This window comes from Hyperolius riggenbachi, chromosome 1 (assembly GCF_040937935.1).
Source record: "Hyperolius riggenbachi isolate aHypRig1 chromosome 1, aHypRig1.pri, whole genome shotgun sequence".
Classification (NCBI taxonomy): domain Eukaryota; kingdom Metazoa; phylum Chordata; class Amphibia; order Anura; family Hyperoliidae; genus Hyperolius; species Hyperolius riggenbachi.
The window spans coordinates 490,364,216-490,391,044 of NC_090646.1; the positions used below are offsets into that span (position 1 = coordinate 490,364,216).

Genomic DNA, 26,829 nt, shown 5'->3' on the forward strand with positions numbered 1-26,829 from the left:
CGGTGTACAGGCACTTTATTCAAACATCACATACTACAGCTTAAAGGGAACCTTAACTGAGAGGGATATGGATGTTTCCTTTTAAACAACTCCAGTTGCTTGTCAGTCCTGCTGATCTCTTTGGCTGCAGTAGTGGCTGAATCACACACCTGAAACAAGCTAATCCACTCTGACTTCAGTCAGAGCACCTGATCTACATGCTTGTTGATGGGCTGTGGCTAAAAGTATTAAAGACACAGGATCAGCAGGAGAGTCAGGCAACTGGTATTATATTAAAAGGAAAAATCCATATCCTCCTCAGTTTAGGTTCCCTTTAATTAACTTAGGCAAGGAGTGAATCATTTCTTAGTACAATCAAAGAATGACTAGCCTGTACTCCATACTCCATTTGCTGATGTGTGGATAAAATCTATATAGAGATGATAATTGATAAGAAACACACCCGGTGTACAGGCACTTTATTCAAACATCACACACTACAGCTATATTATGCTGGGAATACACGGGTCGATTATGGCGCTCGATTCTGCGCCCGATCGTTTTGCCCTCTCGATTCTCTTATCTTCCGCTTGTTTTTCTTATCTTTTTTCAATTAACTTCAATGGTGAATCGAGCGGAAAAACTATCGAACTGTGATCGGACATGTCAGAAATTATCTATCGAGCCATCTAAATGGCTCAGAATCTTACCGTGTATTCCCAGCATTATAGTCAGAAAACGCCTAGAGTAACAGCTAATACCGTTCATTCCAGGGTTGTCATAATAGTACCAAGGAGGTAAGCTCAGTAATGCCTTTATATTGTATAGTTGATCATAAACCCACCTAAAGATGTTTTAAGCACACATAAGTCTACGGGCTTGTTTCACAAAACAGTGATAACTGAGTTATCACACCTAAAAGCTTTGCACATGCAAACTTGCATGCAAGCCATTTTGCACGCATGTTGCACGTGAAAAGTTTTAAGTTAACTTTTACACGCGTACGGCGTTATGCTGTACGTGCGATAAGTTTGCTTTGCACGTGAAAACTATGGCGCTTCGCGTGCTAACCTATCAGAGTGTATGCTTAGCACGCCCGTGCTTAGCTAGTTTGCACGTGATGTAATGCGTGCAAAACTTTACGCGCATAAATTTATGACTACATGCGATGTCAGTAGTTTTTTTTTCATAAAGTTTTACGCGCATGATATCATGTGCAAATCAGCTTTGCAAGGGCGTGCTAAGTGTTAGCACTCTTTTGTGAATCAAGCCCAAAGTACCCTAACACTTTAATCCAACTGCCTTGCACAATTGGGAAGGAAGTTTGATCTGTAAAGGACACCTGAAGTGAGAGGTAAATGGAAGCTGCCATATTTATTTTCCTTTTAAATAATCCAAGTTACCTGGCTGTCTTGCTGATCTATGTACTAGTTTCTGAAAATCACATCAGAAACAAGCATGCAGCTAATCTAGTCAGACTTCAGTCAGAGGACCTGATCTCTATCCTTGTTCGGGGTCTATTGCTAAATGTATTAGAGGCAGAGGATCAGCAGGACAACCAGGCAATGTGCATTGTGTAAAAGGAAATAAATATCTCAGCCTCCATATCCCTCTCACTTCAGGTGTCCTTTAATGGGGCATACCTGACCTACTTATTAGACCCATTGAAGAATGTGTTCATATTCTTGGGATCAAAACTCCATGGATTTGTGACTTAGTGAACACATTTGTCTTATTACCTAAGTATGAGCTTGGTTGTGATGCTGAGTGCAGCTGTTTGCACATAACACTTTTCTGAGCCTTGTTTAAAAAAACTGATTTATACCAGTCAATACTCTATCCAGACAACTCTTGTAGCCTTCTTCATGTTCCATATAAATGAGCACTTGAGGTTTTTGTATAGCTTTGTATCACAGCGAGGGTTTATCAGAGGTGCAATCCATTTCAACATTATCGGTTTCAAAACATTTGCAAGGCTAATTTCAATATAAAGCTTTCTTTTTTTTTTTTTTTTTTTTTTTATTTAATTTTAGCTTGCAGGTCAAAATAAAATGGTACACAGGGGGCGTAGCAATAGGAAGTGCAGAGGTAGCGACCGCATCGGGGCCCTTGGGCCAGAGGGGCCCTGAGGGGCCCTCCCTCATCTACAGTATTAGCTCTCTATTGGTCCTGTGCTCATAATAATCACTTCTATAGATACTTTGAATAGTGGTAATCATTAACACACTGTTCCCTATCCCCTTCTTGCTCCTCTGACACTGTAGCTGCCATAGGCAGGTTTTGGTGCGCCGTATCAATTGTTATGTATAGAGTGCTTGGGGGCCCCCATTGTAAAACTTGCATCGGGGCCCACAGCTCCTTAGCTACGCCACTGATGGTACTTTCAATAATATTTGAGCATGAAACTATCTGTATAGTAGATCTTGTAACTTTCCTTATTGTATTTATTATATTAATTATATGTAAGACCTCATGAAACAAAAGATCAACTAATGCATATTAGCAATTACATGTCTTTTATTCTTGCTGGGTTGTATTGGCTTATGTGGATAGAGATTTAGAATGGCAGTGAAAGACACGCTTTATTATTCCAAGCTACTGTATAATTCATTAGAATGTTGCTGCAACCATTTATATTTAAAGATTACCTTTTAATTTTTCTACAGCTATCAACTGCTGTGATTCATATATGGATATGGAAGCCGGTCGGCATCATCAGAGAGTAAGTACTGGAATATTTCAAATAATCTTTGCCTAGATTCCATAATTTATAGCATATTTAAAGGGAATCTGATGCGAAAATAAACTTATGATATAATAATTTGTATGTGTAGTACATCTAAGAAATAAAACATTAGCAGCAGAGATATGAGTCCAATATTGTTTCCAGTACAGGAAGAGTTAAGAAACTCCAGTTGTTATCTATGCAAAAGAGCTTATCTGAGCTCCAGACATTCAAAGTCACAGAGCTCTGTCTTCTGAAGCTTATTATCTCAAGTGTCTGTCACTGTATTTTGTTTTTTTCTGCAGAGTAAAGTTCAAAAGTTCACTAGCCTGCTCTGTGAAATCATTTAGAATGCAGAGTGTAGTGTGTAAACTACAAATATTAGAGAATGATGCAGTGTTATAAAAAAAAAAACATAACTGAAAATAAAAATATGAGACTATTTTCTTTTCTCCTATTGTTCTATTAATTTTCCGTACTACACATACAATTCATTATATCATCATTTTTTTCCCCGCAGCATATTTATACTTTAACAGCTTTCAAGCAAACCTGGGATATTGTTAACTCAAAAATGTAGATACTTAATTTTGGAGAGGGAAGCTGGATCCTACAGTGGCTTCCCCTGTCCCTTTGTTCCAGCTCTGGGGCTCCCCAAAGATCCACGGACCTCCCACACTGTGCAGGTGCAGACAGCTCATATTTGCGGCGTAGCACACAGTCTTTGCTTGCGAAAAAAGAGAAGCCCTATCATCTCTATGCTACTGCGCTGTGCAAGCTGTCTGCACCTACGCAGTACAGGTGAGTTCCGAGCTAAGGCCTTGTCGACTGTCGACTTAGCCCTGTAATGGTGAGGAGGAGGGCAATAGGGGAATCCCCGTGATGATCCAGAGGCCTCCCTCTTCCGAGGTGAATTCTCAAATTTTTTTTCGCTTCAGGTTAACTTTAATCTGTTTTCTCTCATGTGATAGAATGTATTATATTATTACCTGGCTGATCCTGTTGTTATTGTTAGTGCCTGGCAGTTCCTACTCCTCCCTGGCCTCCTCCTTGGTAGTTACATGTTGCCATGCCAAGACCTGATGCGTCACTCACAAATGGACAGAAATGCCTGGCTTTTTCTTCCCAGAACATGCTGTCAGTCACAACTGTATTTGACGTGCAAATGTTTCATATGCTAAGATGAACCCGGCACAGCTGGATAAAATAGTTTAAGCTCTGAAACATCACTGTTATTGGCTTTAATCTTATGCATACTCACTCAATAAAGCACTATTTACAGATGGTCTAGCCCAGGCATGGGCAAACTTGGCCCTCCAGCTGTTAAGGAACTACAAGCCCCACAATGCATTGCAGGAGTCTGACAGCCACAGTCATGACTCATAAAGGCAAATGCATTGTGGGACTTGTAGTTCTGTAACAGCTGGAGGGCCAAGTTTGTCCATGCCTGGTCTAGCCACTCTCTCTTTTAACTGGTTTACTTAACTCATTTAGTACTGGCAGGCTCTAGCCCCATACAGGATACATAAGGCAAAGTTAAAGGACAGCTGAAATGAGAGGGATATGGAGGCTGCCATATTTATTTCCTTTTAAACAATACAAATTGTCTTGCTGTCTGATCCTCTGTCTCTAATACTTTTAGCCATAGACCCTGAACAAGCATGCAGCAGATCAGGTGTTTCAGACATTATTGTCAGATCTGACAAGATTAGATTCATGCTTGTTTCTGGTGTTATTCACATACTACAGCAGCCAAATAGATAAGCAGGGCTGCCAGGTAACTGGTATTGTTTAATAGGGAATAAATATGGCAGCCTCCATATACTTCTCACTTCAGTTGTCCTTTAAGAGAGAAAAGGTTTACTCAGCAGGTGCTTCTTCCAGCCCCTAGAAGTCTATCTGGTCCCATGCTGAAGTTACGCTCAGCTCCAAGCCACCGCTTTCCCTTCTGTAAGATCGCAACCTGTGACAGGGCCATGGTCTCTTGTGCATGGGCGGGAATGACGTGCCCCTCTTGTGATCGCACTTACATAGCTGGGAGCATTCTGCCCTTGTGCAGTTCACAAAGACTTAAACTGTACAAGCACAGAGCACTTCTGGCTATGGCAGCGCGATCAGGAGAAGTGAGCTGCGCACCTGCTCATACTCAAAGACCACGACACTGCTGTGGATCACAATCCTATGGAGCAGCTCTCCTACGGCAGCCCGGAGAAGAGCAGAACTTCGGCGTGGGACCGGATACATAGGCAAACGCAGGGGGGGATTACAGCTGCCCAGAATCCCCCCTCAGATCAGGGCCGGTGCAGTGTCTGGAGACAGGCACATGTTGAGACACCAGAATATCTGCAGGCATCCTTAAGCTCACAGCACCGTGCTGCTGCCTACACTATGTGCCGCCCCGCCCCCTCTCTTTCCTGGCTACAGTTGACTTTGGATGGAGCAGCAGCGTGTGTACAGAGCATGGAGCAGCTCTGGGGAACTTAACAGAGCCAGGTATGAGCACAGCCCTGTGCCCTGCTGTGTGAATTCTTCACTTTCCCCTTCATTAGCAATGTCAGCTGTCCTCATTATTATCTGTATCCAAACTGCTCCTGATCGATCCCGTTGTCGATCGGAAGCAGATGGGACATTTAGGAAATAATTTTCAGATCCTGTCAGTGGGACGCGAAATTGCATTATGTGTACCCAGCATGATGTACAATATTATTATATTGTATAGTGAATGGCTGATGGAGAGCTTTCAAGAATCCCCCCCTTGAAAATCCTGGGTTTGTCCCTGGGATAGACTTCTAGGGGCTGAAAGAAGCCCCAGTTGAGTAAAACCTTTCTTTTAACTTTACCTCATGTATTCTTTAAGGACCAGAGCCTTTTTTTCATTGTTTTGTTTGTGATCACTGTGATTGGCTCATAGTGATCACCTGGCAAGGAGCCCATGAAACTGGCCACTTACCGACAGGAAGAAGCTCAGCTGTCACATGACAGCTGAATCAGCGTCTGAAAACTGCCGGCGTAGAATCTATGCCACATAAGAAATGGAGAGCCGCAGGTGAAGTATAGATTCTTACACATGCGGTCCCGAGCTGGTTAAGGTGCAGCCAGAATGGCCTACTGCACATCAACTGATTACTTGGAGTGTTCCTTAATCACTTACTGCTATGTTTCACATGTTTACATGTAAGCAAACTCACTGACAACCTTTGATGCTGCCTGTTCAACCACACATAGGGCCTGATTCACAAAGTGGTGCTAACCTAGTTAGCACGCCTAAAGACTTTGGGCATGATAAGTAGGGTGCTAACTAGGTTATCACCGTTTTGACAATAAGATCGCACACAAATTCCCACGTGCAAAACTTTGTGCGCACGCAGTGCGGTGCACGCGACAAGGTCGCTTATAGGTGCATCAGATGCGCCGTTATAATCGCATCGCGGTGCGACGTTTCATGCGCACCACGCTGTGCCCACGCAAAGTTTTGCGCGCGTGTTGATTTTATCACGCAGAGGGGCTTTTCACAAGCATGCTAACAGTTAGCACTGCTTTGTGAATCAAGCCCATTGTATAGTGTATGCCTACCATAACATGAAACATAACATTTTGAAGAAAATTGTGACATTTAATCTTACTTACTACTCATCCAATACCCTATTTTTTATCTAACAGGAGGTAAAATGGGCACCAGATTGTTTTCTATCGATGTGTCTTAAGAAGAACTGAAGAGAGCCACTGCAGTCTGTACTGCTAGTAAATACAGCTCTGGAACTGTAAATAAACATTGTTCCTTATGGATGGAATTATAGGAAGAAATGGAATCTACATCTTACTAGTCAGCAGTTAGTAAGCAGAATGACAGCTGTCTATGTGGAAACATCTCCTCACCATGGAAACCTCTTGGAATATGACAAAGAAATGATATTGTTGAGACTGAAGAGAACAGAATACTTTACTACACAGCTTCATCGTGGTAGGAATTTTATAAAATAACTACTATGCTTCAAGTTTTAAAAACAGTTAAAGAGTACTTCCAGTGTAAATGAAAGAACCTGTCCTTTAAGCAGGGCCGGATTTAGGCCTAGGCCACCTAGGCCATGGCCTAGGGCACCACAGGGGCAAGGGCACCAAAGCAGCAGACTAAACTAGTGCAGTATTTGCAAGCTTGCAAATGCTGCAGGGAGATCAGGTGAGCGCCTAACCACGGTACTCTGCTGCTAGCTGCCTGTGCAGCGGCCACCTTGCTCTCTGTGCATGTTTGCATTGTGGCTAGCGGCTACAGGCTTGGGCAGCATTGGAGGCTGAGAGGAAGAGGAAGCTTCTGCACTGGAGACGAGCGGAGAAATGAGTGACACTGATGGCTGCTGCGGTGTGGAGGTGAGCTGTACTGAAAGGGGGCACGTGGGAAAGGGAAGGATTAAGGGAGTCATCTGGCTACACATACTGGAGGGGGAGGGGTCATTAGGCTACCTATACTAGAGGGGAGGGGTCATCTGGCTACCTATACTGGAAAGGGTTATAAGGCTACCTATACTAGAGAGAAAAGGGGAGGGGTCATCTGGCTACCAATACTGAAGGGGGGCGGCTGATGACATCGGCCTTGGGCGGTAAAGAGTACAAATCCGGCCTTGCCTGTAAGGCTTTGTCTTATTGCTGCAGGATCAGAGGGGGTCAAGTTTAACAGCTTACCTGTTGACCTGTAATTCTTTAGATAGGGGAAACTCCGCCCACTCCAGTGGTAAGCCAGCCAGTGCCCTTTTTCCAAAGTCTTCCAAAGCTCTGTGGTCACCCCCACCTACGTTGCTGAGGCCCAACCTCAGCTCGGCAGCCACCAATTAAGTCATCACTGCTGAACTGGAGATGGACCGCGGCAACGCAGGTGGGGGTGATCAGAGCTTTTGAAGACTTTTGAAAAAAAAAGTGTCACGGCGGCTCTTCCAAGGGGGGCAGAGCATCACCTGTCTAATGAACTACAGCTGAGCACTTGAGTCTTTAACCCTAAGAACTCCCAATCCTGGTAGCATTAAGACAGAGTCTTACAGGACAGGCTGTCTCTTACACTGGAAGTATTCTTTAAATTCTATTCTAAATCTAGATGTGTTGAAGAGTAGTCTTTTTTTTTTGCCAAACTAGATGTATATTTACACGTATTGTAATGATTTATGCACATATTTAATATGTTTAACCAATTGGCTTGTTAAATTGCCTTTGTTTATCAAATTTTAAGAGAGCAGGAGAACATTTCTATTTATGGCGCTTTCTGTTGGTGGGAAGGCAGTTATCCCATCTTCTGCTTGCTGCTGATTAATTAAGATAAAACGAGCGCTACTACTAATATTTACTGATATTATAAATGATTTAAGGATACCAAGTTAATTCAGTTAATGATCTGGATGACTACTTTTATACTTAGTTGTTACTTCACTTTACTACACTTCACTTTTAAAGTGGTCAATTTGTACTTATATGATGAATTGATGGTTTGATTTTTCATTTCCTCTGCATTTTATATCTAGCCAAAAAGTAGTCCTGAATATCATCTCTAATGCTTTCCTGTAATAAACACAATATTTCATAGATTAATGTTGCACGTAGTTCTTAAAGGAAAACTAAAAACAAGAGGAATATGGAGGCTGCCATTTTCATTCCCTCATACACAGTACCAATTCCCTGGCTGTTATACTGAGCTTTTGGCTCAATCAATCAATCAATCAATCATTCAATCAATCATTATTATTCTGTCTAGTGGGCTGCTACAAGAGTTAAATTATGAAGCTATCCATATTTACTACAGTTAAAACACTACTGAAACACTATTAGAGGATGATACAAATAGGAAAAATTGGAAGCTGAAGATAATATCTAATAAACAACATGCATAATTATTGAACTCCCATCCCCCCAGTTTATTTCCTACGATCTTTGATTTTCTAAAATCTTTCAACATTTGTCAGATAACAGTTCTTATGTGATCATTTAAAAAAGTCATTAGTATAGAGAGCCCTTACATTAATAGACACACAGTGCAGTGCACTAATTTAGTTAGAAATGTTCATGCCTGTCCATGTACAGTAGTTTTTGATCAGCTGTGTACCACTGTGGGCTATCTTTGGAGGTGGAACCCAGCTGATTGTCAAAAGTAAGTAATAAAGTTATCTGTGCTGTTTTCATGTATGGGTTACTTTTCTTGCTTTGTATCGGATTTTTCTATTTGATCTGAAGTTATAGTTGATTTGGTTAAATTCAGATGTATAGTTATTTAATATTGTACCAGAACTGCATCTGTTATACAGTTCTGCCCATGGCTCTACTCGTAGGATCTACATTCATCTTGAGCAGCTTCCAAAATCATAAGCAACTCAGAACTATTTAGGGAATATTAACTAGTTGTGCTATTGTTGTCCTTTGTCACTACACTGTTTACATGGTTACATTTGCTATATTTAGTTAACTGGCTTTATGGAATTTCAATATTATGTAAAAGTGAACTGTTTTCAGAGCCCTGATTGTTCTAACAATGTTAACATTACTTTCAATTGTACTATTTCTCTCTAACATATAGAGATGTAAGCTCTGTTTCTGAATCTTTAATCTGTGGTACTGCAACTCTGGAAGCCTGCCAGAGTTGTCCAAATCTACACAGCCTCATAAGGGGCTTTCTAGATCTCTAAAGTAATGTAAGCTTGCTGCACAGGGGCAGGCTCAACCTGAAAGTGTAGAGCAGACACTTGAGGCACCAAACTGAGGAATTCTTGTGAATGTGACCACAGAAAAAAATGTAACTTTAAAATTAATAAAGTAATCTCCACCATCACCACTTATATAGCAGTTCCTGAAGTTGTTATGTGACTTTAAACCCAAAATAAAAAAAAAAATCCTATTGCTTTTTATGGAGCATAGCTGTGTCTTAATTCCAGGTCACCTAAGCTTAAAAAGGTGGAATAAATAGTGTTCTTCCCTTGGGTTTGCATTTAAAATTATTTTTTAGCCTGTAGGCTGTAGCATGAGCTAACATTAGTTTTTTGTTGGATATTCAGACACTAAGGCTTCTTTTTGGAAATTGATCCAGACTCACTGTCAACTCATTTACTGTGACTGTGAATATTTACTGACTAAATATCCTTTCCCTCATTTCAATCATCCCTATTAATCCTAATATTACATGATATAGAATATGCTTTTACATACTGTATTTACTATACATCCCTATAACGGAGGCTGATTGCAGTAGCTGCACTAATAATCAGCTCCAGCAGAAAGCAGTTTTTGTACAGCCATAAAGCATTGTGGTGGATGTTTGGAGGTGGAACTCAGCTGATTGTGCGAAGTAAGAACTTTTCTCATTAAATATTCTAATACCTGGTGATATATTTGTTTAATTTATAAAGTTTCTTCACAATATTAACAAAGTCATATTTTTTCCTAAGAAATGTATTACTATATACTGAGTTCACTGTGTAGCACAGTTGTCAGCCTCTGCAATTAGCATTTTATATTTGTGCATTTATTTAATTATTCTTAGGTTATTATTCTCTAAACAAATAGTCTGTAAAAGTCACAGTCGCAAGTATTAATCTTTGTAGACTATGCATATAAGCAAAGTTGCAGCATATCATGACGTGTAAAGGTATTTTTCTCTAATGTTGTATTCCTGTCTGCCTAGTTGTGTCTGTTTTATTAAACTATCTATGTAGCTGATTGTCTGTCTATCTGTCTGTCTATCTGCCTATTGATGAAGGTACGTACCATCGTAAGTATTTGTTTTTCATGTGTTTTCTACCATTTTCTTTTCTATATTTCTATATTTGATATCTATATTTTGCTAATGTTCTGTAACTGGATAATATGTAATGTAAATAAAGCACTGGCATACGTTTTTACAGCTTTTTCCCCTCAAAATATATACTTAATAGTAAAAGCAGTAACCTTTTTTTTTTCATTTAATTTTTTGGTGTGTGTATGTTTTTGTATCTTCAATTCTTTTTATAAATGTTCATTTTATGTGCAGCATAAACAAAATGAGCAGATCTTATGTAATTATTTTATTTGATTCATCTGAACCTTTAACCTATGTTACTGCAACACTGATAGCCTGTAGTTGTCCAAATCTACAAAGAGTTAAAAAGGGTTTCCCAGATGTCCAAAGGTACCCATACCCTTATAGATTAGCAGCAGATTCGACCATCAGATAGATTCCTGTCAGATGTCTGTTCGAATCCGACAGGAATCTACCTGATGTGTGCCACACAGTAGAAACACAGTAGAAACAGATTTCCAATAGATTTAATAATGAAATCTATTTAAAATCGATTGAAATGCAGTGTTGCACCATTAGATCCAATGCAACCCTATGGGCCATCGATCTGCTGCCAGCAGCCAATCGACCCAGATTTTCCATCCGGATCGATTGAGCAAATCAATCGAAATTGGCTGCAAATCGATCGATCGACCAATTGATCATGCTTTCTGCTGCATTGATTTGTAGCCAATTTGATCTGAACGGTCGAGTCGGCCGTCAATCGATGGCTGAAAGCGACCAGTGTATGGGCCCCTTTAAACTGAAAGTGTGGAGCAGACACAGGGGACACCAAACTGGGGACATCAAAAAAGGAATTCTTGTGACAGGGACCACCGAAACATTCTTATTTCAAAATGTATAGATTTATCTCCATATCACCACAACAAAGAATTTGCTGAAGTTATTTTTTGACTTGTAAACCCCAAATGAGAAAAATCCTATTGCTTTTCCAGGGAGTATAATGGTGTATATCTGTGTCAGCCAAGCTGATATGCTCAATGAGGTGGGATAAATCATGTTCTTCCCTTAGGTTTAGATTAAAGGTTAACCCTTTAGTCTACAACATGAGCTGCCATTAGTTTTTTGGCAACAATTAGGCCATGGGGGCTTTTTTTTAGAAATAGAACCCAACATTGTCAATATTTAGTACTGTGACCAAATATCTTTTGCATTATTTCAATTATCCTTATTAATGATAACATCACATAATAAAATATGCCTTCGCATACTGTATTTAGCATACATCCTTATAGCTGAGGCTAATTGCTGTAGCTGCACTAATATTCAGCTTCAGTTTTTGTACGGCAATAAAACATTGTGGTGGATGTTTGGAGGTGGAACTCAGCTGATCGTCCGAAGTAAGAATTTTTATCACTATTGTAATACTTGGTGATTTATTTGTTTAATTTTATACTGTCCTTCACAATATTAACAAAACTATATTATTTTCCTAAGAAATATATTTTTATATACTCAGTTTTCTCTTTAGCATAGTTTACAGCCTCTACAATTAGTATATTACATTTATGCTACTTGTGCATTCATTTATCCATGAATACATTATTCTCTAAATTACAAGTCTGAAAAGTAATGCTGGCTATACACTGTTTGATTATAGTGTGATCAATCAACAAAATGATATTTGGAATTGATTCAAAATAAATGAATCGATTGAACAATGCTCAATTTTTTACATACACTAGGGTTGATTTTTGTTCCATTTCTGCCCTTTAATCGACTGGTTTCTGTGTTTGATCACATACGTCCAAATCAATTCATACAACAACCCTGTTTTGTGGAATGTCTAAGTTGTGTTGAAAAAAAGATTGAAAAAAGGTCAATCTAACACATAACTGAAAACATTTGATTATTGTTCCATCGATTGAAATAACCCCACCAATATGAATCGATCGGACATGAAGTTGTGTACAATTGTCATCCAATTCAATTATTTTATTAATTTTTATAATCAATCAAACAAAATAAACCAGTGTATGGCCATTGGCCACCTTAGCAGTAGTATTTTTAGTAGTGTTTTTAATTTTTCTATACTATGCATACTAGTAAAATTGCAGCATTGCTTCTGTTATCTATCTATCTATCTATCTATCTATCTATCTATCTACCTACCTATCTACCTATCTGTCTGATTGTTTGTCTGTCTATCTATCCGTCTATCTCTCTGTAGATAAAGGTGTGCTGTAAGGTACTTGGTTTTTACTGTATTTTAATTTTGTATAAAAAATGACACACTAATGTGTATTTATTTTCTGATTCCAATCTAATATTCTGTTACTGAGAAGTAGATGAAGAAATTAAAGCACTGCCATCATTTTTCACAGCTTTTCTCATGAACAAATATTCATCATAGTTAAACTCTAGATAACAGTAAATTATGTTTTTTAATCTTTTTTTTCTGTATATTTTCTACATTTTCAACTCTCTTTCTAAATATTGCATGTGCAGCAAAAAAAAAAAAAAAACAGGAAAAGGAAAGGGTTTCTAATTTAATTATTTCATCTGATTAGTCTGGCGGATGGCATATTACTTTTTAACTACTGATATTCAAGCTTTTCTGTTTTTTTTAATAAATACTAATGAAAGCATAATATTTTTTTAAAAGCAATGTTTAACATTATGTGCAACGGAAATTTCAGAAGACTCAGACTAAACTGTTAAAGTGTAATTCTGCTTTACTTGAAAACACTTGGAACATTTCACACAAGAATGCCTTCATTCTTTTTCTGCATACTTGTATTGGTCCAGTGATCTCCTTTTAACACTACTATCTAGCATTGTCAGTTACCTGTTCTGCACAGTGGCAGGAGTTTGCATATGTATGTAGGAGGAAGCTGAAGTAATAGTTGGTAAAATCATTGCAAGATATACAGTTGACCAGGAGAAAACAGTTTTTCAACAATAGTGGATTGTTTTAGAACCCCATAGACCCCCATTTGATGACTGTCTTTAGTATAATAAATTATTATATCACTTCCCTTTGCTAGACTTACAGTACATTAATTCACAAACAGTTTGGCAGCGATGAATTATAACATTCCTTTCTATATGTGTCATCAAAAGCAAGAAGTTTTGAATCAGGGTGATACCATTTATTGGCTAACTTAAAACAGTTTTTAAGTTGGTCAATAAATTGTATCATCCAGATTCAAAACTTCTTGCTTTTAATGATGGCTAACACAGTACAATACTCCACTACTATTATATGTGTCATGTGTTACTGCCAATGTGGTTTCTCCAGCTCACTAAGTGTTTAGATCTATTTAACCTTGGTAACCTTAGGAGCACTGGATGTATTAACCAGGGGTCAGTACAGAGATTCAAGGGCAGGCTATGATATTATTTTAAACCATTTTTTTCAATATATGTATAACTGTTATATGTAATCATCTAAATTATAATAATACTTTAACTGAAACAGAGATCGTTATAACCTCCTTTAATATATGCCATGATGATTACTGACTGCATCACTGTCTTTCTTTACAGCCGGGGAAGTGCTGAAGCCAGCTGTGTTCATCTATGGCCCATCTGAGGAGGAATTAAAGACTAATAAGGCAACATGTGTCTGCACGGCCTCTGATTTCCTTCCCAGAGTGGCAACAATGGAGTGGCAGGTGGATGGGAGAGCATGGAAAGATGGAGTCTACACCTCACCAATCAGCAAACAGGATGACAATAAATATAAGGGGAGCAGTTTCCTCACCATGACCTCCTCTGACTATAACTCACATAAGGAAATTACCTGCAAAGTAACACATGAGGGCCAAGAGATTATCAAGACCCTGAAGATATCAGAGTGTTCCTAATTGTTTCTTTATATGTGTGCCGCCCAGTCTCTGTGATACAGTCAGTCTAATGTTATCCGTACTACAATTTGGTGCAATAGCTCTGTTTTATGAGACTCATGGCTACTGTACCCATATTTCATAGTACATGCTATGGAGCAATTTAGCTCTTCTTCTACAATCAAGCTTGTCTGTAAACAGCAGTCCCCAGTGTGTAGAATTCACATGTGCAGAGTATGTCTTTTGTTATGTGTGTGACCCCATAAAGCATTCAATAAAATTATTATGAACATGTTAATAAAACTTGTTGTTCATTTTATTTGTTACAAAAATGCTTTTATAATATTTTACCAGTTGTAGGGGTTTGGACACATATGTATTTTGTAGTAGAGTTCATGGGCTTGATTTACTAAGACAAATAGCACGCCTTATCAAAGTTTGTATGCCTTATCAAAGTTAACACGCCTTATCAGAGTAGCAAAGCGACCATATGCCTGCTATTTGGCAATGACGAGAGCTCCACTCATCTTGCCCTGAGCTCCTGCGGGTTTGTAGCGCTCGCTAAGCTACTCTGATAAGGCGTGTTAACTTTGATAAGGCGAGCTAACTTTGATAAGGCATGCTATTTGACTTAGTGAATCTTATAAAAGCGGGTATTTTTATGTTGAATTTCATTACCTCAGTTATAACTGTGCTAATGATTTATCCCGGCATTTCAATCTTACTGAATAAATAAAGCTAAAACAATGTACACACATCCAATTTTGATTGGCCAATCACTGGCTAATTTTACCACCCCCATGATGTAGTATGAGAGCCAACAGACTTTTAAAACTATGAATAGATTATGTAGGTCAGTACTCATTTTACATGGAAGTGGTAAAATTAGGCAAACATTGGCCAATAAAAATTAGATGTATGTACCAGGTTTAAATTCTGCCAGCTGTATGGAACAGAAGGTGCATATACACATCCAATTTTGATTGGCCAATTACTGACCAATTTTACCACCCCCAGGTAGTATGAGAGCCAAAAGACTGAATGCTATGAGCAGATTGTGTAAGTGAGCGCTCATACTACACGGAAGTGGTAAAATTGGTCAATAATTGGCCAATCAAAATTTGATGTGTGTACTAGGCTTTAGAACGTGATATAATCTAAATAACCACACTACAGAGGTATAAATGTACTTTGATAAATATATCAAAGGCAGTGATCAGGATAATTCATGATGTAAAATACTGCAGTACTGAGACTTTACAAGCAGCCAGATGACAGTATGGTAGAACAATGCCCCAGTCCTGACTCTAGGAATCAGAGGTGTAGATCCTTTATACATTCCTTACTCAGGTTCCATTTTAAAAGATGAGTCATCGCAACCACACATGAGATGGAGTTTTGGGTTTGGAAAATCAGAATCCCTCACTTTGCTGCCGTTATCAACAGAGGATTTTCAAACGTTATGCTGCCTGTACATTTGGTAACGGGGTTCAATAAATATGTTTGTTCGCTGTTGCTCCTATACTATCTATATGTGTTTTTATGTTTCTAACAAATACTTCAAAGTGTTCTATTTCTGCAAGTAATATAGAAATAGAAAGATTGGTAATCCAAAGGTACATCATCCAATAAATCAGAGAATCATAAGGATGAGAACCACCAAAATGAGTGAAGGTCAAGCTCACATGTCACGTAATAAAACACACATGTGGGGTTACAAACTGTTGCATCCAGCTGAATTGAATTACAGCTGAAAGGAGCTCACTGAAAGGCAGACTAGAGGCTGAATTGACTAACAAACTTGCATTTCAACCATCCGTGTGAAGCTGGCCTAACGAAACCTGCATAAAACTGTTTTACATATGTATGTTTCACGTGCTTACATGTAAGCAAGTTGAAGTAAAGTTAGACACTTGGTTGGTCCAAGTGTTTCCCATATCTTCTTATACTCCACTATTTCAGCGCAAGGTTTCTTATTATCTTCAGTCCAAGATCCCAGCTGTGGACAAGTGCATGCTGAATGGGCATGTGCCAGTGAGGTCTACCATTGACCAGTAGAATGAAGCCACTCATGTGCAGCTCTTTTCCTTTGAGCATGAGCGCTGCATTCTACTGAGTAGGCACAGACCTTACACTTTCATGCCCAGTCCGGATGCGCTCATCCACGTCTGGGAGCAAGACTTGAAAGACATTTATTCAACTGACTCCAGTGGGGCCCTTTGCTGGAATGGTGTGGGGGGGGGGGGATAAAAATATATGGAAAGCCTTTGGACTATGCAAAGGCTTCCCACTATTTTTTTAAACTTTTCAGGGGTACCTAAATCCTGCCTTGTATCGAGCTGAACAGAATGGATTGCCTTTTTCTCTGGAATAGTGGAGATTTACTTTGCATGCCTGCTTTAACACTTTGTGGAAAGTTGTTACCTTGAATAAAAAAAAAAACAGGTAATGTTTTCTCCCAGTTGTGCAATTAAAGTTCCAACTGACAGCCTTTGATAAGTAATACTTTATGTTAACAGAAATAAAAACAGGTAGTTAAGTGTATTATAAAATAAATCAGGATTCATATACAGTGCTAAGGCCCTACTAAACCCCAAATAAGAAAACAACAGTGCCCCACAATTTTTAGCACCTCCATCACTGTTTTCTATAGGCAGTGGCGTGCAAGGCCTCATCCTTATTGTAAGATGCTGTTCCCTGCTATCTGCTGAGTTCTCATCTAATAAGATCTTCTGGAACAATGTTTAACAACGTGGTAGTCCAGGTAAACATTTTTTTTTTGGGGGGGGGGAGGGACAGGGAGATATTTTTAGTTTACATGTTCAACCAAAATTGGACAATGAATGCATAACAAGAAACATAATAATTATTTTGAACAAAAATGATAATATTTCATTTCCGTACTGCCTAATGCCATTGTTTTCATGTGACAGCAGATCAAGAGTAAGCACCAGATGTATTATCTGCGGTATATCTTAAGAGACACTGGAGAGAACCAGTCTGAACTGCTAGTAACTACTGCTCTGGAACTGCACAATGTTCCTTATGGATACAATTATGCGAAAAAATGGAGTCTACACTTCACCAGACAGCAAACAGAATGACAGCTGTATATGTGGAGCTATCCCCTCATCATGGCCTCCTCTGGGTTCAAGATATTTAAGTGTATCTCTTGCAATATGACACATCAAACAAAGGATACGGTTGAGAGTCTGAAAAGAGCGGAACTTTTTCTACATAGCTAAAAATTAACTAGCATTCTAAAAGAAGGTATGTAAAAAATGTATTCATTTATTTATTTTTAGGTCTTCTTAATGAGCAGTTGAGGTGAAGCCTGTTTGGTTAATACTGTATATTGGACTAGATAGAAGAAAGAAGTTTTCAGTAAAATGGTCAATGAGATTTAACTGCTTAGGAAAACGGGGGGCATGTCATTTCGGCGCTGCTCAGTTCGGCGCGGTGAGAGTCGTATGACGGCTCTCACCGCTGCCGCTAAACTCTGTGGCTGTGTTAAATACTATTCCCCCTCCGAGTTGTCGCAAGTCAGAGGGAGATGTAATTCGGGGTCTGGCAGCCGCCAGAGCCCCGATCTACCGCTACACGCACCATGCAGCATAGCATTGCTGCTATGGGGCGCCCAGTTTTGGCGCTCGGCTCTCAGAGCTGCAAGCCGAAATAAGCTGATCCGAGGAAAAGGAATATCAAGTGATCTTGTAAATACACTTATGGTGATCACTGTTAAGGTGGCCATACACTGGCCCGATTCGCGGCTGTTTCGACAGCAGATTCGATCCTGGGATCAAATCTGCTGCCAATCGTTCGCGCTAAATGCACCCGCCGATCCGATTTCCTCCCGAAATCGGATCGGTCCGTCGATCGCGCCGTGCGGGAAATTACCCTCGATTGCCCGCGGGTAGGGAGCGCGTCGCTAGCGGCAGCCGATCCGATCAGGTATACATTACCTGACGCTGGCTCCCGGGCGTCTTCTCAGCGCTGCACCGCTCTGTTCCGGCTCCATCCCGGCGCTTCCTGTGTCACTACAGTGACCAGGAAGTTCAAATAGAGGACGCTCTATTTGAACTTCCTGGTCACGGAGTGACACAGGAAGCGCCGGGATGGAGCAAGAACAGAGCGGTGCAGCGCTGAGAAGACGCCCGGGAGCCAGCATCAGGTAATGTATAGGGGAGGGGGCACAGGCGGCAGGAGCAGCTCAACAGATTGTGATCGGTTTCAGGCTGAAATCGATTCACAATCTGTTTGCAGTAAAGGCAGCCATACGATCCCTCTCTGATCAGATTCGATCAGATAGGGATCTGTCAGCTGGTCGATCTAATGGCAAATCGACCAGTGTATGGCTACCTTTAGCTGGCTATTACTGCAGCCATTGTCTGAACATATCAATGGCAAGGAATTACACAGTACATCCCAGAAAAGCAATTGCAGGCATAGTAGCATATACTGTATGCATACACCCATGTCTGCTTAGAAGTTTGCAGTCATGGTTTCTGCACCTGAAGTATAATAAAGGTGGCCATACACTAATAGATTTGCAGCAGATTTGACCATCAGATAGATTTCTGTCAGATGCCTGTCAAGTCGAATCTGACAGGAATCTACCTGATGTGTGCCACACACTAGGAACAGATTTCCAATAGATTTCAGAATGAACTCTATTGGAAATCTATCTAAATGCATTATTGGACCATTAGATCCAATGCAACTCTATGGGCCATGAATCTGCTGCCAGTAGCAGATTGACCTAGATCTTCCATCCTGTCAGATAGATCAAATCCATTGAAATCGATGAAAATCAGCCACAAATCGATTGATTGATAGATTTGAAAGAATCGAATACTGATTGATCGATGGTTGAAATCGACCAGTGTATGGGCCCCTTAAAGAAAACCTGTAACGTCAAAAAGTCCCCTGGGGGGGAACTCACCTCGGGAGGGGGAAGCCTCAGGGTCCCAATGAGGCTTCCCACGCCTTCCTCCATTCCTCGGGGGTCTCGCTGCAGCCCTCCGAACAGCGGGGATGTAAATATTTCCCTCTCCGGCTCCTGCGCAGGCGCTCTGGCGGCTGGCGGCTCCGAAGTAGGCGGAAATACCCAATCACCGTCGGGTCTGCTCTACTGCGCAGGCGCAAATCTCCGGTGCCTGCGCAGTAGAGCAGACCCGACTGAGAATTGGGTATTTCCGCCTACGTTAGAGCCGAAAGCCGCAACAGCGCCCCCCGCTGGAGCCTGCAAAGGTAAATATTGAACAGGCTGTCGGGTCTGTCGGCGGCTGTTCGGAGGGCTGCAGCGAGACCCCCGTGGGACAGAGGATGGCGTGGGAAGCCTCATTAGGATCCTGAGGTTTCCCCCACCCGAGGTGAGTACCCCCCAGGGGAACTTTTTGATCTTACAGAGTCTCTTTAAGGCTGATAATGTGCATACTTTCAGGGTGACACGAAAGTTCAATTAATAATCATGATGATTACTCTTATATACTTAGTATTTAGTTAATAAATTGAAATGGTCACTTTGTAGTTACCGTATGTGATGACTTGATGATGTGATACTACTTATATTAGCAGTTTATCTCTTGCTGTCAACAATGCTAAATTTCATCTTCAGCCCTTCCCTGTAAGAAACATATTTTTCCCTGAATAATTTTACACCAAAAATGATTTTGGTTAATATAGACATGAGTGCTTACATACATGGTTGTTCATTTTGATATGTTATGGTAAACTGTTATCTGTGATCTGGTTCCAATGCACTAGCATCTTTTATGATGGGGACCTCTTAACTTATTACTTTAGTGTTTGCAAAACCAATCAAGCGTGATTCTGTCTATAGGGTTCGAATCTCGGCTCTGCCTGTTCAGTAAGCCAGCACCAACTCAGTAAGAATCCTAGGGCAAGACTAAAGCTGGCCATACACTAGGCCGATTCCCGCCAGATCGACAGGAGATTCGATCACTGGGATCAAATCTGCTGTCACATCGTTCCCGCTACATGCCGAATTTCATTCTATTTCGTCCGATCCCGTCGATCGCTCCGTGCGGTAAATTACCGTCGATCGCCCGCGGGTAGGGAGCGCGTCACTAGCGGCGTTCGAGTGCCCGATGACCGACGCAATAGAGCGGCAATACATTACCTGCTCCGCCGGGGCGACTCCCCCGGTCACCGATGCTCCGTCTCTGCGCTGATCTCCGGGTCTTCACTTCTTCCTGCCCGGCAGGAAGTTTAAACAGTAGAGGGCGCTCTACTGTTTAAACTTCCTGCCGGGCAGGAAGAAGTGAAGCATGCTGGGCCCGGAGACCAGAGCGGAGACGGAGCAGCGGTGACCGGGGGCAGTCGCGCCGGCGGAGCAGGTAATGTATGCGGGCATGCGGGAGGGGGGATCGGCGGCAGCACCACCACCGCCATCAGGCTGAAATCGGTTCACAATCTGTTTGCAGTAAAGGTAGCCATACAATCCCTCTCTGATCAGATTCGATCAGAGAGGGATCTATCTGTTGATCGAATCTGATGGCAAATCGACCAGTGTATGGCTACCTTAAGACTCCCTAACACTGCTACTGCCTACAGTACAGAGTGCGCCCTAGTGGCTGCAGATCTGGCGCTTTGATTACGCCAGGAGCAAAGCGCAATATAAATGTTATTTGTCTTGTTTGTCTTGTGTACTGATATGGTTGAAATATAAAGATCTCAATACTCATGTCTACTTTAGTTAGTGCTGAAATGCATAGCTTGTTAGAGGATTATGAAACACAAAATAGAGAAAGAAAATAATATATCATAACATAATCACCAGATATATTCTAGTCCAATGCAAACTATAGTTTGTTTTACACAAGCTCAAGGGTAACTGAGGCTTATACAAAGACAAGGTGGTGAAATATCACTTGAAATAGTGCTTTTGCAGAATTATTCAACATTTGTTACATAGCAGTAATTATGTTATCATTAAAAAAAAGTTGTAAGGCAGTATGGAGAGCCCTTACATTGATAAACACACAGTGTAGTGCACTTATTTAGTTAGCATGCCTGTCCATGTAGTTTTTGATCAGCTGTGTACCACTGTGGTATGTGTTTGGAGGTGGAACCCAGCTGATTGTCAAAAGTAAGTAATAAAGTTTACCTGTGCTATCTTCATTTATATTTGACTTTACTTGCCGTTATCTGTTTTTTTTTTATCTGAAGTTATAGTTTCCTTGGTTACATTCAGATTAATATTACTAATAGTGAGAGAAGTAAAATATAAATGAAAAATAACACAGATAACATATATATTTGGTGATGGAACCCAGATGATTGTCAAAAGTAAGTAATGGTGTTCCCTGTGTTATTTTCATTTATATTTTACTTTTCTCACTTTTATCTCATCTAAAGTTACATTTAACTTAGTTTAATTCAGATTTATAGGTATTTAATAATGCAAAAAACCTTCATCTGCTATATAGTTCTGTCTATGGCCCTAAGATATATACTTTAATCTTGATTAGTTTACAAAACTCATACCAGAATTATTTAAGTACAATTTCATGATGCTGATTTTCATGAAGTGGTCAGTAGTAGTTGTGCTATTGCTGTTTTTAGTCTCAACAATGAATGCCCAGTAGCATTTGCTATATTTATTAAGTGAATTGGCTTTCAGGAAATTCAGTATTGTGTAAAAGTGAACTTTTTCAAAGGTCCTTATTTTTCTTAAAAAATGTATACTCTAATGTCCAATGTACTATTCTTTTTAATTATAACTAGAGTGAGTTAAGCTCTGTTTTGTAACCTTTACTCTGTTACTGCAACACTGGAAGCTGTTAGTTGGCCAATCTACACATACAACGTATAAGGGATTTCTGAGATCTGAGGCATGCTGCACACTGACAATCTGGACGTAAAAGTGTGGAGCCTCTGTGGATTTTAAAAGGTTATTTATTGAGAGCAGTGGTCCTCAAACTAAGCCCTGCGGGCCGAATGTGGCCCCCTGAGGCTTTTTTACCGCCCCTCCCCACACAATATGTATTATTTATAGATGCGGGCAGCTACATATTTAGATATTGGTGGTCCGCATATAGAATAGCAGTGGTGGCACCACCCATCCACATGGAAGGTTTCCAATAAAATTCCCCATCAGGTGATACTGCTCCCCAATTGGCTGCAGGTTGTAAGCTTCCCTGTCTGGCCCGCAAAGACTTCTACATCATTTTATGTATGTTCCACCCCCCCCAGCAGTCTGAAGTATGTTGACCCGGCCCTCGACCCAAAACGTTTGGGGACCCCTGATTGAGAGTGTGACCACAGAAAAAAAACACAGCTTGAAAAAGAATAGATTCATCTCCACCATCACCACCATACAGTATTTGCTAAAGTTTTTTTTATATAACTTGTAATTTGTAACCCCAAGTCAGAAATATCCTATTGTTCATCAAGCGAACATAGTTGTGTCTATCCATGGGAACCAACCTGATATTACATCCCCTTGGGTAGGAAAAAATTATTGCTCTTTCCTTAGGTTTACATATCAAGTAAACATTTCAGTCCATAGTTTGAGCTGCCATTAGGTTTTTGTATGAGATCCAATCATTGTGGTTCCTCTTTGGTCATGGAACCCAACTCATTGTCAAGAGTAAGTACTATGGCTGTAAATGTTTATTGCCCAATATGCCCAATTTTCGCTATTTCTATTATCTTCATTAATCATAATACCACATAATTAAGAACGTAGATACAGTATTTATTATACATCCTTATATAAGAGGCTGATTGCTGTAGCTGCACTAATATTCATCTTCAACGGAAAACAGTTTTTGTACAGCAACAAAACATTGTGGTGGATGTTTGGAGGTGGAACTCAGCTGATTGTGCGAAGTAAGAATTCTTTTCATTAAATTCGTAATAATTGGTGAATTATTTGATCAATTTCATATTTTTTTTATAATAAATACAAAGTATTTTTTTTTTCCGTAGCACAATTGACAGCTTTTGCAACAAGTATATTAGATGTCTGCCTTAAATGCATTTATTTAGCCATTCTTAAACTATTACTCTGTACGAGAAAAAGTTTGCAACAGTAACCACAGCTATTTTTCATTTTTTGAACTATGCAAAGAAGTAAAATTGCAGCATATAATGAAATGTACAATTATTTTTCTGCTATGTTGTATTTCTGGCTGTTTTCGTTTTTTTTTTCTCCAACAAAAGGTATTTATTGAACAAGTTATGAAAACAATGCATTAAAAGTCCAGCAGTGTCAGCATGATGCAGATAATATAAGGAGCCTCTGTTTTCTATCTATCTATCTATCTATCTATCTATCTATCTATCTACTGTATCTATCTATCTATCTATCTATCTATCTATCTATCTACCGATTTGTTTGTGTGTCCATCTATCTGTCTGTCTGTCTGACTGTTGATGAAGTTGTGCTAATAAGTGTTTGGTTGTCGCTACATTCTTCTTTTCTACAAAAAATGACAGGCTGGCTAATGCACATTCATCATCTGAGTTCAAACTAATATTCTGAAAAGTGGGTAAAAGTAAGTGAAGCAGGGCACCAGTGTTAGTGTTCACAGCGTTTTTTGCAAAAATATACATAAAAGTTAAACTTCAGCATCAGAGTAAATTGACTACCCCTGACTCTCTATCCCCCCCCCCCCCCTCCAAAAAAAATGTGATTAATTTAGATTTTTTTATGTGTATGTGCTCATGTGCTTTTATATCTTCAAACCACTGTCTAAACGCTTATTGTATATGTATAATATATACCTATATGCAGCATAAAGAGAAAAAGAAAAGGACGTGCAATGTAATTACTTAATGTGATGGGTAGTGTATTACTTATCTGTTTGTTTAATGAGTGCTAGTTACACCCTAGTAATATATAGTGTTATATGCCAGGGAAGTATAAGTCTACTTTTGTTAAGCACAGCTGGGCCTTCAGTCTTTTTCAGCATTCGTTGCACTGGTCCAGTGATTTCCTTCTGCCACTTCCATCCAGCATTATCTGTGACACACGCTGTGCAGTGGCAGGAGTGTGTACAGTATATGTACATAGGAAGAAGTTGAAATAGTAGTTGGTAAAATCCTTGCAATATATGCAGTTGATCAGGAGAAAAAAAATTCTTATCAAAGTGGAATTTCAGATTAGGCCACCACATAATGATTGTCTTTGGTATAATAATATATTTTGTTATTTCCCTGAGCTAAACTTACAGCACAATTTTTCACAAATAGTCTGATGGTTATTTACTATAACCTCCCTCGATGCTGTATGTGTGGTGTTATTGCCATTCTCTTAGGCAAGTTTAGGGGGAATTACTGATGCCCAGAACCCCCCTTAAACCAGGGCCGGCGCAGTGTCAGGAGACAGGCAGAAGTTGAGACACCAGAATGTCTCCAAGCATCCTACCTTCACTTTCCTTCTCTACCTTCCCCCCCCCCCCCTTCTATCTCTTTCTCTCACTCTTCTGTCTGTTCCATCTCTCTCCCACTCTCCTCCCTCCTATAAAAAAAAAATCAACATTGTCTCATACTAACTACTATTATGTATTTATATAGCACGGGCATCTTCTTGCAGCACATTACAGAGTATATAGTCATGTCACTGACTGTCCTCGGAGGAGCTCACAATCTAATCTCTACCATAGTGATAGTCTAATGTCCTATCGTATTATTATTATGTTTTTATGTTCCACTGACATCTTCTGCAGCACATTACAGAGTCATGTCACTGACTGTTCTCAGTTAGCTCACCATCTAATTCCTACTATAGTCATAGCATATGTCCTACATTATTATTATTATTATTATTATTATTATTATTATTATTAATATTATTATTATTATTATTATTATTGTTATTATTATTTATATAGCATTGACATCTTCTGAAGCACTTTACAGAGAACATAGTCATGTCACCAACTGTCCTCAGAGGAGCTCACAAGCTAATCCCTATCATGGTCATATTCTAATCCCCTACCATATTATTATATTGGGTGTGACTGAGAGACCTTTCAGGAATCCCCCTTGAAAATCCTGGGTGTGCCCATGATTCCAGCTCACTAAGCTCTGGAAGTATTTAGATATATCTAACCTCAATAACCTGTGAATAATTAGCTATACTAACTAAGGTTCAGTATAGAAAATCATTACTATAATATCCTTTTACACAACATATTTAGTGGATGTATAGCGGTCATATACAATCATCTAAATTTAAATAATACTTTAAAGTGTATCAGAGACGAGCGTTATAAAAGATTTTTACTTACCCGGGGCTTCCTCCAGCCCCATAAGCACGGATGCATCCCTCTCCATCCTCCTGCCTGTTAAGCAGCAATCAGCTCTGGTATTTGGCTCAGTGACGTCAGCAGGGGCCTTCTGCGCATGCGCAGACCTTAAGACCCCCAGCTGACGTCACTGAGTCAGACCGGGCTCGACTGAGCCGAATACCGAGAGCTCATCGCGGGTTAACGGAGTCACGTGGGAGGATGGTGAGGGATGCATCTGTGCTTATGGGGCTGGAGAAAGCCCCAGGTAAGTAAAAATCTTTCATTTACGGTGTCTCTGGGTCAATTTAAGGGGAAGTAAGATTGTTATAACCTAATGTGTGTCATGATTACTGACTGCATCTGTGTCATGATTACTGACTTTTTTTCTTTACAGCAGGTGAGGTGCTGAAGCCAGTTGTGTTCATCTATGGCCCATCTGAGGAGGAATTAAAGACTAATAAGGCAACATGTGTCTGCACGGCCTCTGATTTCCTTCCCAGAGTGGCAACAATGCAGTGGCAGGTGGATGGGAGAGCATGGAAAGATGGAGTCTACACCTCACCAATCAGCAAACAGGATGACAATAAATATAAGGGAAGCAGTTTCCTCACCATGACCTCCTCTGACTATAACTCACATAAGGAAATTTCCTGCAAAGTAACACATGAGGGCCAAGAGATTATCAAGACCCTGAAGATCTCAGAGTGTTCCTAATTGTTTCTTTATATGTGTGCCACCCAGTCTCTGTCATACAGTCAGTCTTATGTTATCCGTACTACAATTTGGTTTAATAGCTCTGTTTCATGAGACTCATGGCTACTGTACCCATATTTCATAGTACATGTTACGGAGCAATTTATCACTTCTTCTACCATCAAGCTTGTCTGTAAACAGCAGTCCCCAGTGTGTAGAATTCACGTGTGCAAAGTATGTCTTTTCTTATGTGTGACCCCATAAAGCATTCAATAAAATTATTATGAACATGTTAATAAAACTTGTTGTTCATTTTATTTATTACAAAAAAAATGCATATTATATTTTGTAACACCACAGATTATAGAGGTTTGGCCATGTGTATTTTGTAGTAGAATTTATGTGTTTCTAAATCTTTAGAGACTTATAAAAACTGGTGTATTTTTATATTGAATTTAAAGGGAACCTAACGCGAGGCTTCCATATTAATTTCCATTTAAGCAATGCCTGTTGCTTGGCAGTCCTGCTGATCTCTTTGGCTGCAGTAGTGACTAAATCACACACCTGAAACAAGCATGC

At 39.9% G+C, this 26,829-nt stretch overlaps 1 protein-coding gene and 1 gene segment (V, D, J or C); both read left to right on the forward strand.

The window, feature by feature from the left end:
* LOC137522623 (Ig lambda-1 chain V regions MOPC 104E/RPC20/J558/S104-like) overlaps positions 1-14,599 on the forward strand; it is a 226,047-nt gene extending 211,448 nt beyond the window's left edge. The window contains 2 exon segments of the V gene segment in view: positions 9,982-10,019; positions 13,998-14,599. Coding sequence covers positions 9,982-10,019; positions 13,998-14,317 — 358 coding nt within the window.
* The window catches only part of LOC137522707 (immunoglobulin lambda-1 light chain-like), a 418,930-nt gene extending 392,379 nt beyond the window's left edge, over positions 1-26,551 (forward strand). Inside the window, exons 3-4 of the mRNA XM_068242775.1 lie at positions 21,373-21,407; positions 25,952-26,551. Of these exons, the coding sequence (XP_068098876.1) occupies positions 21,373-21,407; positions 25,952-26,271 (355 nt within the window). The 3' untranslated portion in view covers positions 26,272-26,551. The remainder of the gene's footprint in view (positions 1-21,372; positions 21,408-25,951) is intronic.
* The last annotated feature ends 278 nt before the right edge of the window (positions 26,552-26,829 follow it).